The following is a 17,261-nucleotide window of genomic DNA, read 5'->3' as shown; positions in this document are numbered from 1 at the left end:
TTGACAGCGGCAACGGCAGCAGCAACGGCAACGGCAGCAGCAACGGCAACGGCAACGAAAACTCATTTAGCCACCTGTCTATGCAGCTCGCTAAGCACCACTAACCACCAGCCCCACCTGACGCAGCCAGACGCAGGCTTCATTTAGCAGCGTTCAAAAACTTTAGCCAACATGTGAGTGTGAATGTTGTTCGCTCGGAACTTTGTTAGCTCGTGCCACGCCTCTTCCGCCTTGCGCCCCTGCTAATAGTTGGACGAGACTCTTAGCTGAGCTCACTTTGTGGCTTACACACGCTGCGCCAGCCGGATGCGTTGCTTACGTGCTGGCATCAGCCGTCAAGTGTCTGCGGATTTGGGCCATGCTGAGAGCTGGCTGACTGGCTGACTGGTTGGCTTGCTGGCGGCCATTAGCCAAGTTCTCTCGTGTTTATTTAGTGGCCAATGCCAGGCGCCTTTTTATGACCCAGCCCAACTCTAACAATTTATCGCGTGACCCGTAATTGCGGCTCTTGTGCCATATTTTGCCAGTTTTTTCTATTTTTTCTTTCTGTTCCGAATTAATCACATAATATTGCACGGGCACAGCTCTATATGTATGTATGTGTATATATTTAGTTTGCTTTATTCATTGGTGTCACTGCCGGATGCAGCGTGTCTTCACTTAGCTGAACTGCTGCTAAGGCCAAAATTAATTATATCCGGCCTTTGGCTGCCTTTGGGTGCGTTTGATCCGGGCCAACTCAGTGGCTGCGGCTCATCAGCTCGATGCGGCGGGACATGTCCTTTTTGCCTGCTCTACCAATTTGTATCTGCTTAATACCCAATTAGTGCTTGGGGCCTAGAGCTTCTGGCTGTTAATTTATTTCATTTGTGCAGCTTTGTGCACATATAAATTTGTCGTGTGTCAAGTGCTTTTCTTTGTCTTTATAAATTATAATTGACATGTGCGTTAATGCTTCATAAATGCTCTCTTTTATTTAGTATTTATATATTTAGTATTTTTTATCAAGAATTGTATTCATAAGGAATCGAAAATACTCTAAAAATAAATAAATATGAATAAAAAAAAAGTATAATAAAATAAGCAAAACAAACAAATTTAGAAAATAATAAAAATAATAGAAAATAAATAATAATAATAAATTACAATTTAAATAAAAAGAAGTTATGTTGTTTAGAAATTTATAAAATGAATTTTTATTATTTATATTTTTATTTTTAAAAATTAATTTAGCATTTTCACAGTCACTAAAAACACGCCTAATAAACCCTGAACCAATAGGAGTAATAATTGTTCACTTAATTAAATTTAAGCTGCTATTATATATAATATTTTATAATACTTTAGTAATTTCAACATAAAAGCCCGAAAAAAAAAAAACATCATTGTATTTGCTTTACTTGGAATATATTTAAATTATTATTTTTGTTTACTTTTCATATATTTTACGCCAGTTGGCATATCACTTATACATACTTATGTATGTACAAAAAAAAAAAAAAAAAAAAAAAAAACACCATATTTCCGCTTTCATGTAAATGGTTAAATGTAAATATAAACCAAACCGCTAAGCCACTTATCTATTTTGGCGCATTTTTGTAATTGCTAAAGCTTTAAAATGTAAAATATACATTAACGGGACATCGATTTTAGAATTATCGATAATACATTTGCATTTTTGCCTGCCATCTTGTGCGCTGCACATCAAGTAATCCTTTTTAAAACAAATCTCTTCGTATAACAAATTCAGTTTACTCTATTACAACAGTATCTAACGCACAGATATATTTTCCCATTTCCCACACGAACTTTTCCCTAGGGGGGAATGTTCGTATGCAAATGCATTGCATGTAAAAGGATTTAGTTTTTGTTATATCCGTTACAGTTGAAATGAGTTTTTTGTTTGTTTGTGTTGCTGCTGTTATTTGTTTGTTCTTTTCATTGTTACATTGTTATTGTTGTTGTTGTAGTTGTTGTTGCAATTGGTCTAGTGAAATTGTAGTCCTGCTTATCCTTAAATGCCAATCGCAGTGGATGATGCGTATTCCAACTTGTCATTACGCTCTGCCTCAGCTTGGCGCTGTCTTTGTCTCCTTTATCTGCCTGTCTGCTTATTCAACGTTCTCATTAAACTTTGCTGTCTGCGTGCGTTTATTGTGAAGCTATTATGGATTCGTGAGAAGTTTTGTGCGAGCAACAGAAACAACAAAAATGCGGTAAACTACAAAAAGTGGGGGGATGTTGAGTTGTCGGGGAATGCCCGAGTTGACTAGGGGAATACCCTAGTTTTAAATCATTTTCATTAACATCATTATGAAATATTTGACGAGTGGCAGACAGACAAATGCGATAAATATAGACGTGCATACTGATCGATATAGCAACATATGGATAGACATTAGGCAGACATCAGATAGATAGAAAATATACATAAATATACATAAAGATCGATACACTGACACGTAGACAGGCATTAGACAGCCATTAGACAGATCTATCAAAGATTATTAGATATTATTACTGAGACATAGATAAATATACAGAGAGGCCAAAGTACAGCATAGATGGCTCAGCAGCTCAACTGAGTTTGAATTCAGTTTTTTAACATTAATCATGATCTTTACCTAACGTTTTTATATACAACCTATTGCTTACATCTGCAAAGAAATTTTAATAGCTTTTTGCCAACTTTCAATATGTTTTCATCATCTTCGCCATCTTGTCAAATCACTTCAGCTATCTGTTGCTGACGTGCTGCTTACGCAATCTACAAATCAAATGTGATAAAATTGAGATAAGATACAATACAATATATCAAATCAAAATGAGTATAATATAGTAGTGACTATATATCTTCTCCAGAAACTATACTAAATTGAATGAACTGCTGTCAAGTAGATTAAAATCAATTAAATAGCAAAAAAGGCAGCCATCTATCACGTGCTTATACTTCACTCTGAACGAATAATATTTTTAATAAACAAAAAAAAAATATATATATAAATGTATATATCTACTTTATCTATATGCTTTACTTTACTTTTTAATACAGCTATAAGTTAGCTCCAAATCGGCTTCCATATATTACACTCCTCAACTCACACTCATAGTCGTATATACCCGCTTTCTTCGAGCATTTCCAGAGAGTAGAGAGCACTAAACAGTGTCCCATTACATTCCGCTTACAGGCGAAGAGCACACGCAGTGCACACATGTAACAATGGCATGCATGTATGCATGTGTGCTTGTGTGTGTGCGTGCGTGCGTCTTTATCTCCCTCTCTCTCTCTCTCTCTCTCTATCTATCTCTCTATCTGAGTGTGTGTTTGCACAAAAAAGAAATGTTGCAGAGTTTTGTGCGAGTTTTTGCCACAGACTCATAAATTTAATGTTTGGCATTTGCAGCTTTAAGCGCGCGCAGTGCACATCGCTGCGAGGCTGAGTGCTAATGAGGCCAGGACGCAGCAGGACGTAGGGCAAGGACAGTGCAGACTTCACTTGCTCGCATGCTCGTTCTCTGGCATTACGCATACGCAACGTGTGACAGACGTATATGTGTGTGTGTGTGTGTGTGTAGTAGTTACATATGTGACACGTGATGTTGCCTTTGTGCAAAAATTGAATTTTGCTCCAGCACATAATTCAATTCACACTCATATGCACACACATACACATACACACACACACACACTCGCACCCTCAATCAAAATGCAGATGTAGCTGATAATGGTGGGGCCACTCGCTGCTTAAACGGCACAAAAGTGTCCCGTTTGGGGACAAGCAAAGATCTTAAATGGCACGTGGAGCGCTTTAGTAGATTGTCAGCGCTGCTGTCCTTCGTTTCGATTTAGCCAACGTATCGGGTTTGTTATGATGTGAAACTCAATGCCTGATGCCAGCGTGCCTCGCTGCCTGCCTGACTGCCTGACTGCCTGCCTGCCATCCAGCTTGCCTGGGCTGTCAAACTGTTGTCCTGTTCTTCGTTTGCCTGCCGGCCGTATTCCCCCTTGGGCTCTATTCCAATTTCACAATCAATGCCATCAACTGCTTGGCTGCGAGCATTTGCCGTCAAATCGATAAACATTGTGAAATGATATGAGAGCAAATCTGTGTGTGTGTGTGTGGACTATAGATGTAAAGAAGGAGGCGACAAGAGGAGAGTTATCTGATCGTATGGAGAGAAAATCAGGGCAATACTGAATGTCAGCGTAGGAAAGTAGAAAAACGTAATCTCTGATCGTAAAAGCAATGTTGTAGGGAATGCAAATCTGGGTTTATAGTGAAAGAAAAAACTGAGGACACTTTTATATATATAGAAGGGGCTATTAACTATTACAGAGAATCCACGAATTAGTCGTTTAGCCTTCACAAGAATATGTAAGTGGTAAATTAGGAGGAGCAGAGAACAGAAGCTGTAAATGAAAAAGGTCCCAATATGAAAGACCTAAACAAACGAAGTGCCAGAAAAGAATTTCAGAGCAATTTAGAAAGAGCAGAGAATGGAACAGCAGATCACACAAAAAATATTCTAAGCAGAAGAGGCAAGAAGACAAAGGAAAACTGAAAGGGCAAACGAAGCATGAGAACAGAATATGAGAGCCAACATATTTGTCTCAGAGCGAATGCCGAAAGCCGAACTTCACATAGACGAACCAATGGCATATAAATGGGATATAATGGCATATAAATGGGAGAGAGTCGCTTCAACCGAGTGTGGAACGAACTGGCAGAGAGGCGGTGCTGCAGACATGAAGCTCAGCCGACACACAAAAAGAGAAGATAACGATATAGAATTAATGGGCATGCTCGGATCACCTGAACGTATGTGCATAAATTAAGGCAGACTACTCTATATTATAAAAGCTTCCCACAGTAGGCTGTGGGCCTTTAAACGAATAAGACCTGTGCTCTACAATACAAACTCTAAAATATTTAACACAGAAGCAGAGAGAGAGTGACAGAGAGAGAGAGAGGGAGCGGGAGGGTACGCATCGGCACAGAGCACACTCAAAGATCTGACTACTATCAAACAATATAATAATGCATGGAACCCTCGAAGACCGTTATGGGAAAAAGTGTCCGATTCAAAACAGTTCGCAAGCTCTGCGATGGAAGGTGGCCAGTACGGCCATCATGCAGGTGGTGCACCGCGAACACGATGGCGTCGAGTTCAAGGTGGTGAACGAGCTGCTGGCGCTGGACGAGGCCTACAGGGGCTACTATAAGGAATGGCTGCGTGAGCTCAGCCTGCAGCGTTTGGCCGCCGCCAAGCTGTTTCCGATATCGCAGGACTTGCGCTTTCAGTCGGATGCCATCTGCCGTGAGCCGCAGCCGCGCAACACCGATGCCGAGGAGGTGTTGATTGGCAAATACCAGCTGCACTATCAGATCATCTTGGGCTCGAACATGACCATGAGCCGCGGCCTCTCCACGATACGCGTCAATCTGCTGTCGCTGCGACGCGAATACAATAAGCTGGACCAAAGCGAACCGACGCCTTTTATACTGGGCGATGCCTTCCACAAGCCGATCAAGTTCTTTATGGAACTGGCCGAGGAGCTGTTCAACTATTTCTATAGCCACTATTTGAAATTGGATTGCTATTCGCGTCACCTGGATCCGGGCGATATGGACTCGCTGGAGAACTATCAGAATATTCTGCAGCCGCGCGAGGAATTCGGTGACTATCTCATGCACAATCTGAGCTATTGCCAGTGCCTGCGTCCAAATCCATTGTGCCCGGAACTGATAAAGAGCACAACGAAGAGCAGTGACCTGCTGGACGCCAAACGTCGCGCCCAGCTCAGCCGCTGCCAGCGTCGCGTGGAGAAGATGAAGAAAAAGGAAGAAGTAAAGGGCATCGATTCACCGAAAATCGAGGCATTCGAACTGAATCACCTCAGCTCACGGCTGGCCCAGCTGCGTGAGTACCAGTCGGTGCGGGGACAGGATCGAACTCTCGTCCAGCGCATGATATACGCACTCAGTCCGTCGCTAATGCCGGCCAATTATGTGTCGACGTCAGCCTCTGTGGCCAGAAGTACGAATATTGTTGGATAAAACAGCTGCAGCGATTCAAGTTATATTGGGGTAGGGGCGTGGCAGCTCGAGCTTATCAAATTTCACTTCAGTTTCCTGCACCATTTGTTGATCGCGTGATAAATTTCTATAAAGTGTTCGCATTGCCAGCGCAATCTATCATCATTTGTTCATAAACCCTGGCAGGCGTCAAAGGAAACACAATTTTGTGCTCGTATAAAGTTTGCTTCTTCTTCTTCTTCTTCATCTGCTTGTTGGCCAGCGGTGCGAATAGCCTTTTAAGTACTTGCCAGGGAAACGCATTATGCTGTTATTAGTTTTATTTGATGTGCTTGAAAACTCTTTTCAAAGTGCATGCGCCATGTTTTGGCCAAGCCAAAGCGTAATGACTGCATCACTTAGCCAAGATTCTGTTTGTTGGCCAATTTTATAGATGTATATTTTTATTAGTGGCATTTATAGTTGAAAACTAGCAAGGTAAGTTTTTGGTTAACATATTTATAAATTAACTTGGCAGCTTTATTGGTTCTACTGAGTTGAATACATTCTCCGGTTTATTAGCACTTTATGTCTTAGTATTAAAGTTTATTCTAGTATAATTTTCTATTTGATAAATAATTCAATCAAAGCCATTATCAAGACTTTTAATGAGGTCTTGACTTATCTTCATTGATAGAAAATCGTTCACCTATAAAATTGTGTATTGCTAAGTTCTTCACATTATTATTACTCTCCAGTCGAATCCAATCCATTATCTATACTTGATTTTCGACATCGATGTTTTCATTTAAATTTACAGCATTACTCTCGACTTGCCTTGGCACTTCCAAACTTGTTGATAGTTGTAAGAGTAAACAGCTCAAAACTTTTTGTTTTGCTTTTACTTTCAATATTTATATTGAACTAACTTAATTAGGGCTTTATTCCAACTTTCTTTTGCCATGCAATGCACAGTTACAATTACCCCTAAAGTACATATAATTTTTTTCAATTCGTGACTTGAAGCACACCCTAACTAGAGTCGATCAATCAGCCAGAAGTTTCATTTTTGACATATAAATTATCTAGTATTATATAGTAATGTATTATATGTATTAGCTCGAGTCCATAACTTGAATTCGTGTTTGCATTACTTTAAATATTCTCTCGACTTTATTTCAATCCAAATACTAGGCCAATCCAACCATTGCCATGCAAGCTCTAGTTACCAATTCGTTGCTCAATATTATATATATTTAATTAATGTGTGCAAGGTGTTCGCTCGTGACACGAGTTACGCTCACATCTCTAAGGACTACGAGATAAATAAGTGCTTGCTTTGAGGCAAATAAATATTTAAACAAATCAAAGCAAAAGCTAACTAAGCTCTAGATGATCAATCAGCCAGATGTTTCACATTTGCTATATATATATGTATATATATATTTGTATATATAATACTTACCGATCTGGCGCCCGATGTGATGCGCGCGCTCTGGGAGCGTGTGGCGGGCCGGCGGCGCCTGTAGCCGGGCGTTCCGCCCTCGGGCGTGGCACTGCCCGAGGGCATGTTCTGGATGACCGTCTCGATGCTGGCGCCGGTGGCACAGATCGAGGCGCTGCGCGTCTTCTTCTGCATGCGATGATGCATGGGCGAAATGTCGTCCACCATGTTGCGACTCGACTCGACGCAACTTGACTCGACTTGTGTGTGGCTTGGCTTGGCTGTGGTGCAGTGGTGGTTACTACTTGTTGTGGTGTTTTCGTTTCGTTTCTGTTTAACAACTGCTAAAAGCTATTTGGGTGCTCTTGTTGCGGTTGCGGCTGTCGCTTGCTGCGAGTGCATAATTCGCATGAACTGCAAATAAACAAAAAGAGGAGCAAGCAAAGAATGTCAGAAAACAACACAAAAACTGTGAAACTATTCAAAAAGAACAGCTATTTTGATAAATTTAAATTTAGACTTGCTTGGCCATGTTGTCAACAACAAATACAGAAAAATAATAATAAAACACGCAAATGAAAGCGAAAATTTGCCGTTGGCTGAGTGAAATGTGTAAGGCAGACGCATGCAGCATAATTTGCTCTGTGATTTTTCATTTCATTTCACTTCACTTTTCTTTAATTTTCTCATTTTTGTACGCCATTAAACATAGTTTCAGTTGTGCCGCCCCTCGCCCCTCGCCGGCTTACCCGCTCTCGGAACCATTCGCAGTATATTTTTAAAACATTTCACATAAACTGGGTCACAATCCGGCGTAAAAATTGACGCACTCAAGTGACCGCTGAGCGGGGGTAGGGGCGTGAAACATGTTTTCCCAACCAAAATGGTTTATTTAATTAACAACTTATGTGAAAATTAATTGAACAACTATTATTCTTTGCAATTGTAATCGAATGTTTGTTCAACCTGAAGGGCTATCAAAATAATATAATAAATATAATTTGATTATATATTGCAAATGAACTATTTAAATAATAATGATTGGACCAACTTAATTGTATTCTTTTCTTTCTTTGCAAAATTAATTGAATCAATTAGTAATTTAATTGAATATTTAGCTGTGAAATTTAATTGCTTAAAATAAACATTTTCATTGTTCTAGAATTCTTTTACGGTTTCTGTACTGATCAAAAATACTTGGATAGAAATATAAATATATATCACAAATATTTATATATCATTTAATGTCATTTTTGTGGAGCATGACGGAATATAAATATTTTATTCTTATTGCTTAAGAATTTTTACAGGGTCTGTGTTTTTGTAAACAAAATAATAAATAAATTCCAAATTATTAATGCTATTTGCACTAAAAAAAAAATGTATTTTGTATTTTTTATTTTAATTTTTTATGAAACATATCGAGAATTTTTAGTCAAATTCTACATAATAAAAAAAGTTAAATTTTTTACATGATATTGAGATATTATATCGGGTCTTAAAAACTAATTTTATAATTCCGCCTAGAAGACGTAAATATTAATGATAATGGTATATTCGGTAACTGGATAAAAGTATAACTATTATAAAAAAAAACCTATTTTTAATTCAGTACCATTATTCAGTATCATTACTTATATCACTTTGAATCAATAAGAGCTCAAAGCATTTAGCATCATAAACAAAAACCGTTCGTACAATTCAGCCATCCACAAGAAACCAAAACTCAAAAGCTACAAACATCCTGAGACGTGTATACATATCGCTAAGATATATGTATGTGATTCTGCTCGGATTGGCGCTGGACAAGTAGTATTCAATGCCCATGCTCTATTTTTAATACCATTCTCCAATAAGTGCTTTTTTCACCCCTCATGAAAAAGCACCCCACCTTCCTACGTTCGCTTCTCCCTTTTCTTAGTATTGCCAACTCTATCGATTTGCTAATCGAATTTCCGCGTTGTAGTCGAAACTCTTGAGAGACAAAGGCACACAACTGCTGCGTGTGTATGTGTGAGTGTGTGTGTGAGTTCTCGTATGGTACGCGGCGAGTGCTTAAGTGTGTCTGTTGTTTAATCACGTAGTTTTTTTTATGCTATAAATAAATCGTTCTTTGGATATGTTTTGCTTTCTTTTGGCTTTGCTGCTATTTCTCTTGCATCTTACGAAACGGAACTTTCTCGTTTCACGTTTCGCTTGCTGCTCGTTTCCTTAAACATTTCACAATTAATGATGTAAATAAACAAATAAAAAAATCACAATATACATTGCCGAGAGATTGCCCTGTTATCGAGGTTGCGTTTATCTAACTGCAGGGCCGCAAGTGGCAGACGGCGAAGTGTCGCAACTAGTGGAGGAGGCGTCGCCTGTTGCAAGGCAGCAGAGACGGCGAATGCTGCAAAGTCCTCAGCACTGAGCAGAGCCAAGTCCAGCCTCGCTTAATTGACACTAATTGCCATTTGAGAGGCCCAGCAACTAAATGAAATGAAATCCATTTCTTGGCCAGCTTTAAGCCAATTGCCCCGCGGGAGCACGACGCATGCACCAAAACTAAGATACAAATTGAATTTATTATTGGCTTAGACCCCAGAGGGAGATTTGAATAGAAACATATCGAAGATGACTGTAGATGCTTGCCCAGAGTCTTGGGCATCAGCAATCAAAACATATTTGTAATCGCTCTGGGCTGGCACGCTTGCTTTGCTATGCGGCGGTAGCATAAGCTGCTGGCAATTTGTTTATAGTCCTGTCTTGGCTTCAAGGAATCGAGACAACCTGGTCACTGCATAATCGAATTACGCTTCAAAGTCGTTTTGGCCCCCAGGATTTGCAGCTGCCAACTGAAGCAGTCGCTGGCAAACAGTTTAACGAGCTGTCAGCTGCAAAAGTGCCTGCTCTATTGAAAGAGACAGAGGGAGGCAGAACGAGTCAGAGAGAGAGGGAGATGGAGAGAATGGCAGTAAGGATGCATCTAGACATCTAGCTTACATTATAGTTCTCAGTTCAGCTTCTTAAAACTCAGCATAGTTCAAGTCAAAGCCATTTATAAGTAATTACTTTTATTCATCATATTTCAGTAGCTTAGATAAAGCAGAGAAACGTTATTTTATGCAATTTATGCAATTTGCAAGAGCGTGAAAGTACTTATAGTGCTTAGACAGAATATTTAACTTGATAGATTTTAATGTCTCTCATTGAAATGAAACCAAAAATTATGCAGTAAGAGTATTTTAATAAAAAATTAATAAATAAAATATAATTGTTATAGATTTTTGAAGGGGGTTTGTTGTTACACTCAAACCCTACAAAATAAAAATAAAGAAATTAAAATTAAAAAACAAAGAAAGAAGAAAAAACAATAGCAATATCTGATATCAATTTCTCCTCTTCAAATCGCTTTCTATAATTTTTCTACATTTTTTTTTAGATATTGAAATCCTCTAAGGGGGGACTAAAAACACTCTCTATATTTCTCTCTTTCATTCTGTTTTATTCTGCCACATTAGACAGAGATCTGATAATAAATCTACTCTGGTTTCAGGTACTATATTATGTAATGCACTGAATATGCCCAAGATAAAGACCAAAAGCTTTATTTATTTATTCATTTATTTAACAATACACGCCTATTCGATATTTATCGATTGTGCTGTAAAGAGACTGAGAATGTATTATTTTTGTGAAAATAATAATCGACTTATACTAAACAAGCATATAGACAACGATTAACTAAGTCAAGAAGAGAGAGATGCCTAGATCTATTGAAATTGTCTCTCATATATTATAATAAACAATCTCTACTAGTATAAATAAGGCATCCGAAGCCCTCTGCACCCACAATGTCAACTTTTTAGACACTCCCTACAACCTTGAGCTTAACTTCTTAGTGTGACAAAGTCAAGGACCTCACTGCTTGCTTGTTTCATTTCGTTCTTGGGTGCTTTCCTTGACTCTTTCCTTGGCTGCTTGCTTGTAAAATTTTATAGTAATTAACTTTTTGTTAGGGAAATGATTAAAACGTAAATAATTAAAAAAAAAAAAAAAAAAGCGCACGTTTATTTGCGCTGACTGCCAGCTGTCAGCTGGTGGCACTTGTCAAGTGACGCTGAGAAGCCAATGCAAAGCAAAACACCCACTCACGCACACACACACGCACACAAAAGGCAAGTGGGTAAATAATGCAGCAAAAGTTTATGCTTAGCGTACGCGGCGTATGCTTAATATAATACAAAGCGAACCCTTTAAACTTGGTAAGCAGTTGAAAAGGGTTTCTCCCACTCTCTCTCTCTCTCTCTCTCTCTCTCTCTCTCGGCTCACCTCGTTCTCCTGACAAGCATTGTCAATGTGACTTTACGCTTGATTTGCTACGGGAAAACCCAACGATGCATTTAAAGCAGCAAAAAGGGATACAATAGATGCTCAGATGTAAAGACAGAGGCAGAGGCAGGGGCAGGGGCAGAGGCAGCGGCAGAGGCAGAGCCAGAGACTGAAGGTGAAGCTGAGGCTAAAGCTGAGGCCAAAGCCAGTCGCTCGTGCATAAAACTGTGTTGCAGATGGGTTTCAGGGCTTGGGGCTTGGGCTTCGGTTTGGGCTTGGCTTGTTTGCACTCCGAGCAGGAGCAAAAAAGGACCAAGAAGACAACTAGTTAAACTGGGCAGCTGTTACGCCTCTAATTGCCCGACAATGTCCGCTGAATAGCCTTGATTGGCCAGAGGCACGCAAAACAAGAAGACAAGACGAAAACCATGTATGAGTGAGTGAGCGTGTGTGTGTGAGAAATGCGAGTGTGCGTGCGTGTGTGTGTGCATTATGCTTTTATAGTAGATTTTGGGCTTGTGGAGAAAATTTTGCGGTATTTTTTTGGGGGAATGCCACATGGTGCGTTTTCGGAAACATTTTTTATCAACCAGAAAAAATATAACGAAACAAAAGAAAAAAACAAAAACAAACATTGTAGCGGTCTATTAACATAAATTTGATGCCAACTCAAATATTTGGCCCCACATATTGGTTAATCAGCTCACCTTTTAGAGCAGCAGGAGGCGGCAGGCGGCAGGCGGGAGGATTGATGCGGGAGTTCATTGAAGCAGCAGCTGCTGCCAGCACAGCCCACACATTTCGATGCACATTCAAGCGCTGACAGCTGTGCCCGATTCCCAGCTACTCGAAGTTATCAGCAGCACACACACTCACACACACACACACACAGTGGCATACTCGCACTCGAGTAGTGCGTGGGGGGTTATTATTTTTTTATCACTGAGATAAAGCTGACAAAAGGCGATAAGTGCCGCATGATATCGCATGGTCTGGCCATGCCAACTATGACGTGTGCCACAGTCAATCAGCGTACGAGCTGAGCCCCTGCTGAGCCGAGCCTTGTGACACCTGTCAACGTTTGCCGCTCGAGTGTGTGTGGGCCAGCCAACTGGGCCAAAAAGTTGCAAGCCTCGAAATCTATGCCACACTTGGCAGCTAAGAGCTCTAGCTGTAGTCCTTCGAGCATAGGCAGCCCTAGGGGATTTGATTAAACTTAAAGCGAGTATGTAAGAATGTGAGAAAAAAGTCTGGTCTAGACTGAAGGAGTAGAACTGCAAGCATCTACATATATATATAAAATATATAAAATAAATAAATAAATAAATTATATATAAATAAATATATATAAAATATATGTGAATCTCTCTTATATTATCAAATCTCTGGATTTATTATAGGCATTAGCATGTTTAAATAAAATCCCCATACTTTCCTTTAATATTCTGTTTTCTTTTTTTTTTTTTTTTTTTTTTTTGAGTTGAAAGCCCAATTAACTATTAATTAAAATTAAAATCCTTGTTCAACTTACTATAAATCAAGCCCGCAGCCCCTCAACAGGAAGTCTAGTAAATTATTGCTGGGAATTTCATTATTTTTAGTAAATTCTCTCATATTTTTTTAGTATTCATAAGTTAATATGCAGTTAATATCTTCAGAACATTTAATCATTGAGTCATCGATTTTATATATATAATGAAAACATTTGCTTTGCTTTGCCTTATGCTTCATCATTACGAATTAGCTATTAAATCAATTGGGACTAAACTTGAACGGAGCTAACAAAATAAAATTATGAAAATTAGAGCTCGAAGAAATTACAAATAAATAAATTATTATAAATAAGATAAGATGCAATCTCTTAAGCAACTCCAACTCAACTCCAAGCAACAGAATTGACTACAGCAAAAAACCTTTTCAAGACATATACAAATATATATTTATGTTATACATAAATATAACATCTAACAAGATGCCCAAAACCGTTTCCTTTATAGCTCTTTGCCTGGTCAATAAACATTGAATCAGAAAGCAAACAGCTTTAGGTCTTTATTTACTGGCAAAAATCTAAAAATACTTTTAAATTCTATATCATGTATTAAATGGTAAACTCTATATATGTATGTGTATTGTTGCTGAGAGTTTCAGCAAAGCTGGCGAGCGCAAATATCAAAACAACTTAAAGTTCATGTTATTTTCCAAATATGCCAAGCCTAATCATGTTAGCTACTTATATGTGTATGTATGTGTATATGTAAATGTATAAGTGTGTATGTATAAATGTGTATCTGGGACTCAACTGTTGCGTGTGCCTTGGGTAACAAGTTGGTTCATGTTGTGTTCACTGTTGTTCTTATGCCTCAACTGTTGCCTGTTGCTTGTTGTTGAAGGGCGTTTGTCGCTTGTCGTTTGTTTTCATGGCCATGTCCCTTTCACACACGCACTCACACACACACGCACTTACACACCTGTTGCATGCGAGGCGATAAAATTAATTTCAATGGGGTACAACTAAGACACAGCCATAGGCACAGCCAGCAGGAGGCGGGAGGCACAGGCAACAGGCAACAGGAGGAGGCACAGTCAACAGGCAGGGATTTCACATATACATATATATATGTATGTGTATGTATATAGAGAGCTGGCAACATGTGCCATTGTGTGACAAAGGTCAGAACGCTGTGCGGATGCCTATGCCGGAAAGCCAGACACCCCTCAGGCCCACCATCACTCACAGCTCTGCTCAGTCCCGCCCGGCGCTGTTTGTTGTCCTGCTCAGTCTCTGCTTCTTCTCCACCTAGTTCTTCTTCTGCTGCTTTTCTATAATATTTCTGTGCGTGAACAACATGTTTATTCGCATTAACATTGACATTATCATTTGAGGCGCTTCGCGGTTTGTTCGAAGCTGCTGCGGCGGGAGAAAAACAAATTTTTATTGCTCATACGCCGCGTACGCCACAAATTAGTCTGCCTGGTTTTTTGGTTTTTGTCATCAAATTGTTGTTAGTTAGCCAATTTCTTCTTCTTCTTCTTCTTTCGTTTCATTTGTCCATAAAAACAACACATTTTGTTGCGGCCCAAATAAATTTCCATGCATTTAATTTTGACAAGTATTTATATATTTAGAAAAATGTTGAAAGAAAAACATCGAAAGCTGAAGCCATTGGCACGCGTGCATATAAAAATGTATATATGTATATGTACATATATTTTCTTACGGATATATGTCTGCTATATATCTGCTATATATTTCGACTATACTTTGATCGCTTCTCTGACATAATCACAGCACACTTAAGTCCTCAAATTCGGATTTCTCACAGCTTTAGCGGTCAAAAAGACAGAAAGAGCATGACATCAAATGCTGGAAATGCGTAGATTTTTCCTTTTCCTTTTTTTTTTTTTTTGGGAAATTTTTAATGTCGCTTAATTGTTGTGCGTGGGCAGACAATGAGTCATATTAGCGGGGCGCAGAGTGCCAAACAACTCGTCTATTGATAACAGGGAAATACCAGACATTTAGTGTGACAATCTCTTGATTTACGTTCTTCGAGTGCTTTATAGAAATTTCTATGACATTTTGCACAGTTCAAGACTTTATACTTATAAGTGATATATGTATATTTATGTATAGCTCTACATGCGCATAATATGCAAGTAATATATAAATGTCCATCACATCATATATCAATTTAAGTTCTTTAGGAATAGAAAAGAATAATAAAAGTCAACTACTTCAGCTTATATTTCACTTAATTTCCAAATTTCATATTTTCCCTATATACAGAAATTTTCTTCGAGTCAAATTGAATGCTTGTTGTAGTGCCTAATAACTAAGCTAAGTAATTATAAATTCACAAATTCATAGCTAATAGAAAATTTTGAAAATTTCATGAAAACGAAGGCAACCAAAAATGTTTTATGTGCAGCTAGAAATTCAGCTAAAATCATAAACCGAGCCACAAATCAAATTCTGTTTTAGTGGTAAAACTTTGCTGTTTATAATATAAACTTTATATGCAACAGAACAAACTGAAATCTAAGAACGAGAAATGCGAGAAAATGATTAAGGAAAATGCATAGACGAAAATGCAGAGGTAAGACAAGAAGTAGTTACCTCAAATCACAGACAAAATATTATTATAGCCTGCTTTTGGCTCTACTGAAATTAAATTTAAAATGCTGTAAATCATATACATATTTCAGCAACATATTTCCTTTTAAATTTGATCTAACATAAATTTCGTTTTATAGACATTCAGCTTTATACAGTTCAATAAATCGATGTGGCCAGAGGAGCAAAGGCAAATTAATGGGGCTAAATGTTATTTTTGTCAAAGATTTTCCAAAACGTTGCACAAATTGACAAGGCAACAGCAACAACAAAAAAACAACAACAACGTCGACTGCTGGCACAAATTGGCGTCTGCTTAGCTTAAAGTTAACGTCTTTTATGTTTATTATGACACATGTAGCTATATTGCCAGCTCACTCTCTCACACACCTACATGCTCTCTCACACTCTCTCTCCCTCACTCTCTCCCTTTTTCACTATGTATATTCTGCATATTTTGTGTAGCCTACTTGAAGGCGCTTTCAACAATATCTCCCCATTCACTCTCTCTCTCTCTCTCTCTTTCTCTCTCTATCTCTCTCTCCCCTTCTCTGTCTCTTCTTTTATTTTCACTTTGGCACAGCTGTTTACACAAAAACTCACTTCATTTAGTTTTTTTGACAGCTCTGCACAGCCCTCCCCCTTGAGCTTTGCCCCACCCCCTCTATATGGTGCTCCTTCGCTTATCCTTTGTAAAATCTGTGTTAATGTACGTATGTCATAATTAACTTGAGCGCAAAATAAATTGGAAAATTCTTTGGTTTCTTCTTTGCTGCTTTTTGGATCATTTGCTGCAAAGCCAGTTTATTGCTCCTAATTGCGTGTGTGTGCGAGGGTGTGTATGTGTGTGTGTGTATGTGTGCCTGACAGGCTGATTTTACGAGTGTGTTTATCCTACTTCCTCATATATTTATATATAGAGAGATATATATGTAAGCATATGCCTTGGCTTTGTGCCGCACACTTGGCACACACAGACACTCACACACTCCATTCCCCCTGTGTGTATGTGTGCCTGTGTGTACATACTTCTCTTGTATTTGTTTGCTTTGTGCTCGCTCCTTGGCAACTTCAATTATTATTATTATATTTTTATTTTTTCCAATTTGCTTTATATTTAATTGAGCTCATCTAATTTTTATAGAAGCTTCAAATCACTTTCTGATTATATGTGAGTATATATAACTAAATTGATCATTTTATTTTTATATAAACTATACCATCTTCTATCACATATCCATCTATTATATTGTATAAATACGAGACTTCGGCGTTCTATGTAATTGTTCCCGATAAAAGTGGCATAGCCTAACAGCTATATTCTCTATAAAAAATAATAAATAATAAAAAACAGAGCCCTTTTCCTGTT

General features: G+C 38.5%; 2 protein-coding genes across 3 annotated transcripts in view; one reads left to right on the top strand and one right to left on the bottom strand.

Annotated features, from left to right (window-relative positions):
- The window catches only part of LOC6579312 (GTP-binding protein RAD), a 37,659-nt gene that overhangs the window by 15,805 nt on the left and 4,593 nt on the right, over window positions 1–17,261 (bottom strand). For both annotated transcript variants that reach the window (XM_002005172.4, XM_015163586.3), the window contains exon 2: window positions 7,483–7,875. In XM_002005172.4, the coding sequence (XP_002005208.2) occupies window positions 7,483–7,689 (207 nt within the window). In that variant the 5' untranslated portion in view covers window positions 7,690–7,875. The remainder of the gene's footprint in view (window positions 1–7,482; window positions 7,876–17,261) is intronic.
- LOC6579311 lies at window positions 4,874–6,193 on the top strand. The gene has a single exon (XM_002005171.4). It carries the CDS (start codon window positions 5,040–5,042, stop codon window positions 6,057–6,059), a length of 1,020 nt encoding a protein of 339 aa, XP_002005207.1. The 5' UTR covers window positions 4,874–5,039; the 3' UTR covers window positions 6,060–6,193.

Source organism: Drosophila mojavensis, unplaced genomic scaffold, assembly GCF_018153725.1.
Source record: "Drosophila mojavensis isolate 15081-1352.22 unplaced genomic scaffold, ASM1815372v1 contig_80, whole genome shotgun sequence".
Taxonomy (NCBI): domain Eukaryota; kingdom Metazoa; phylum Arthropoda; class Insecta; order Diptera; family Drosophilidae; genus Drosophila; species Drosophila mojavensis.
This window is presented reverse-complemented; position numbering and strand designations above follow the sequence as displayed.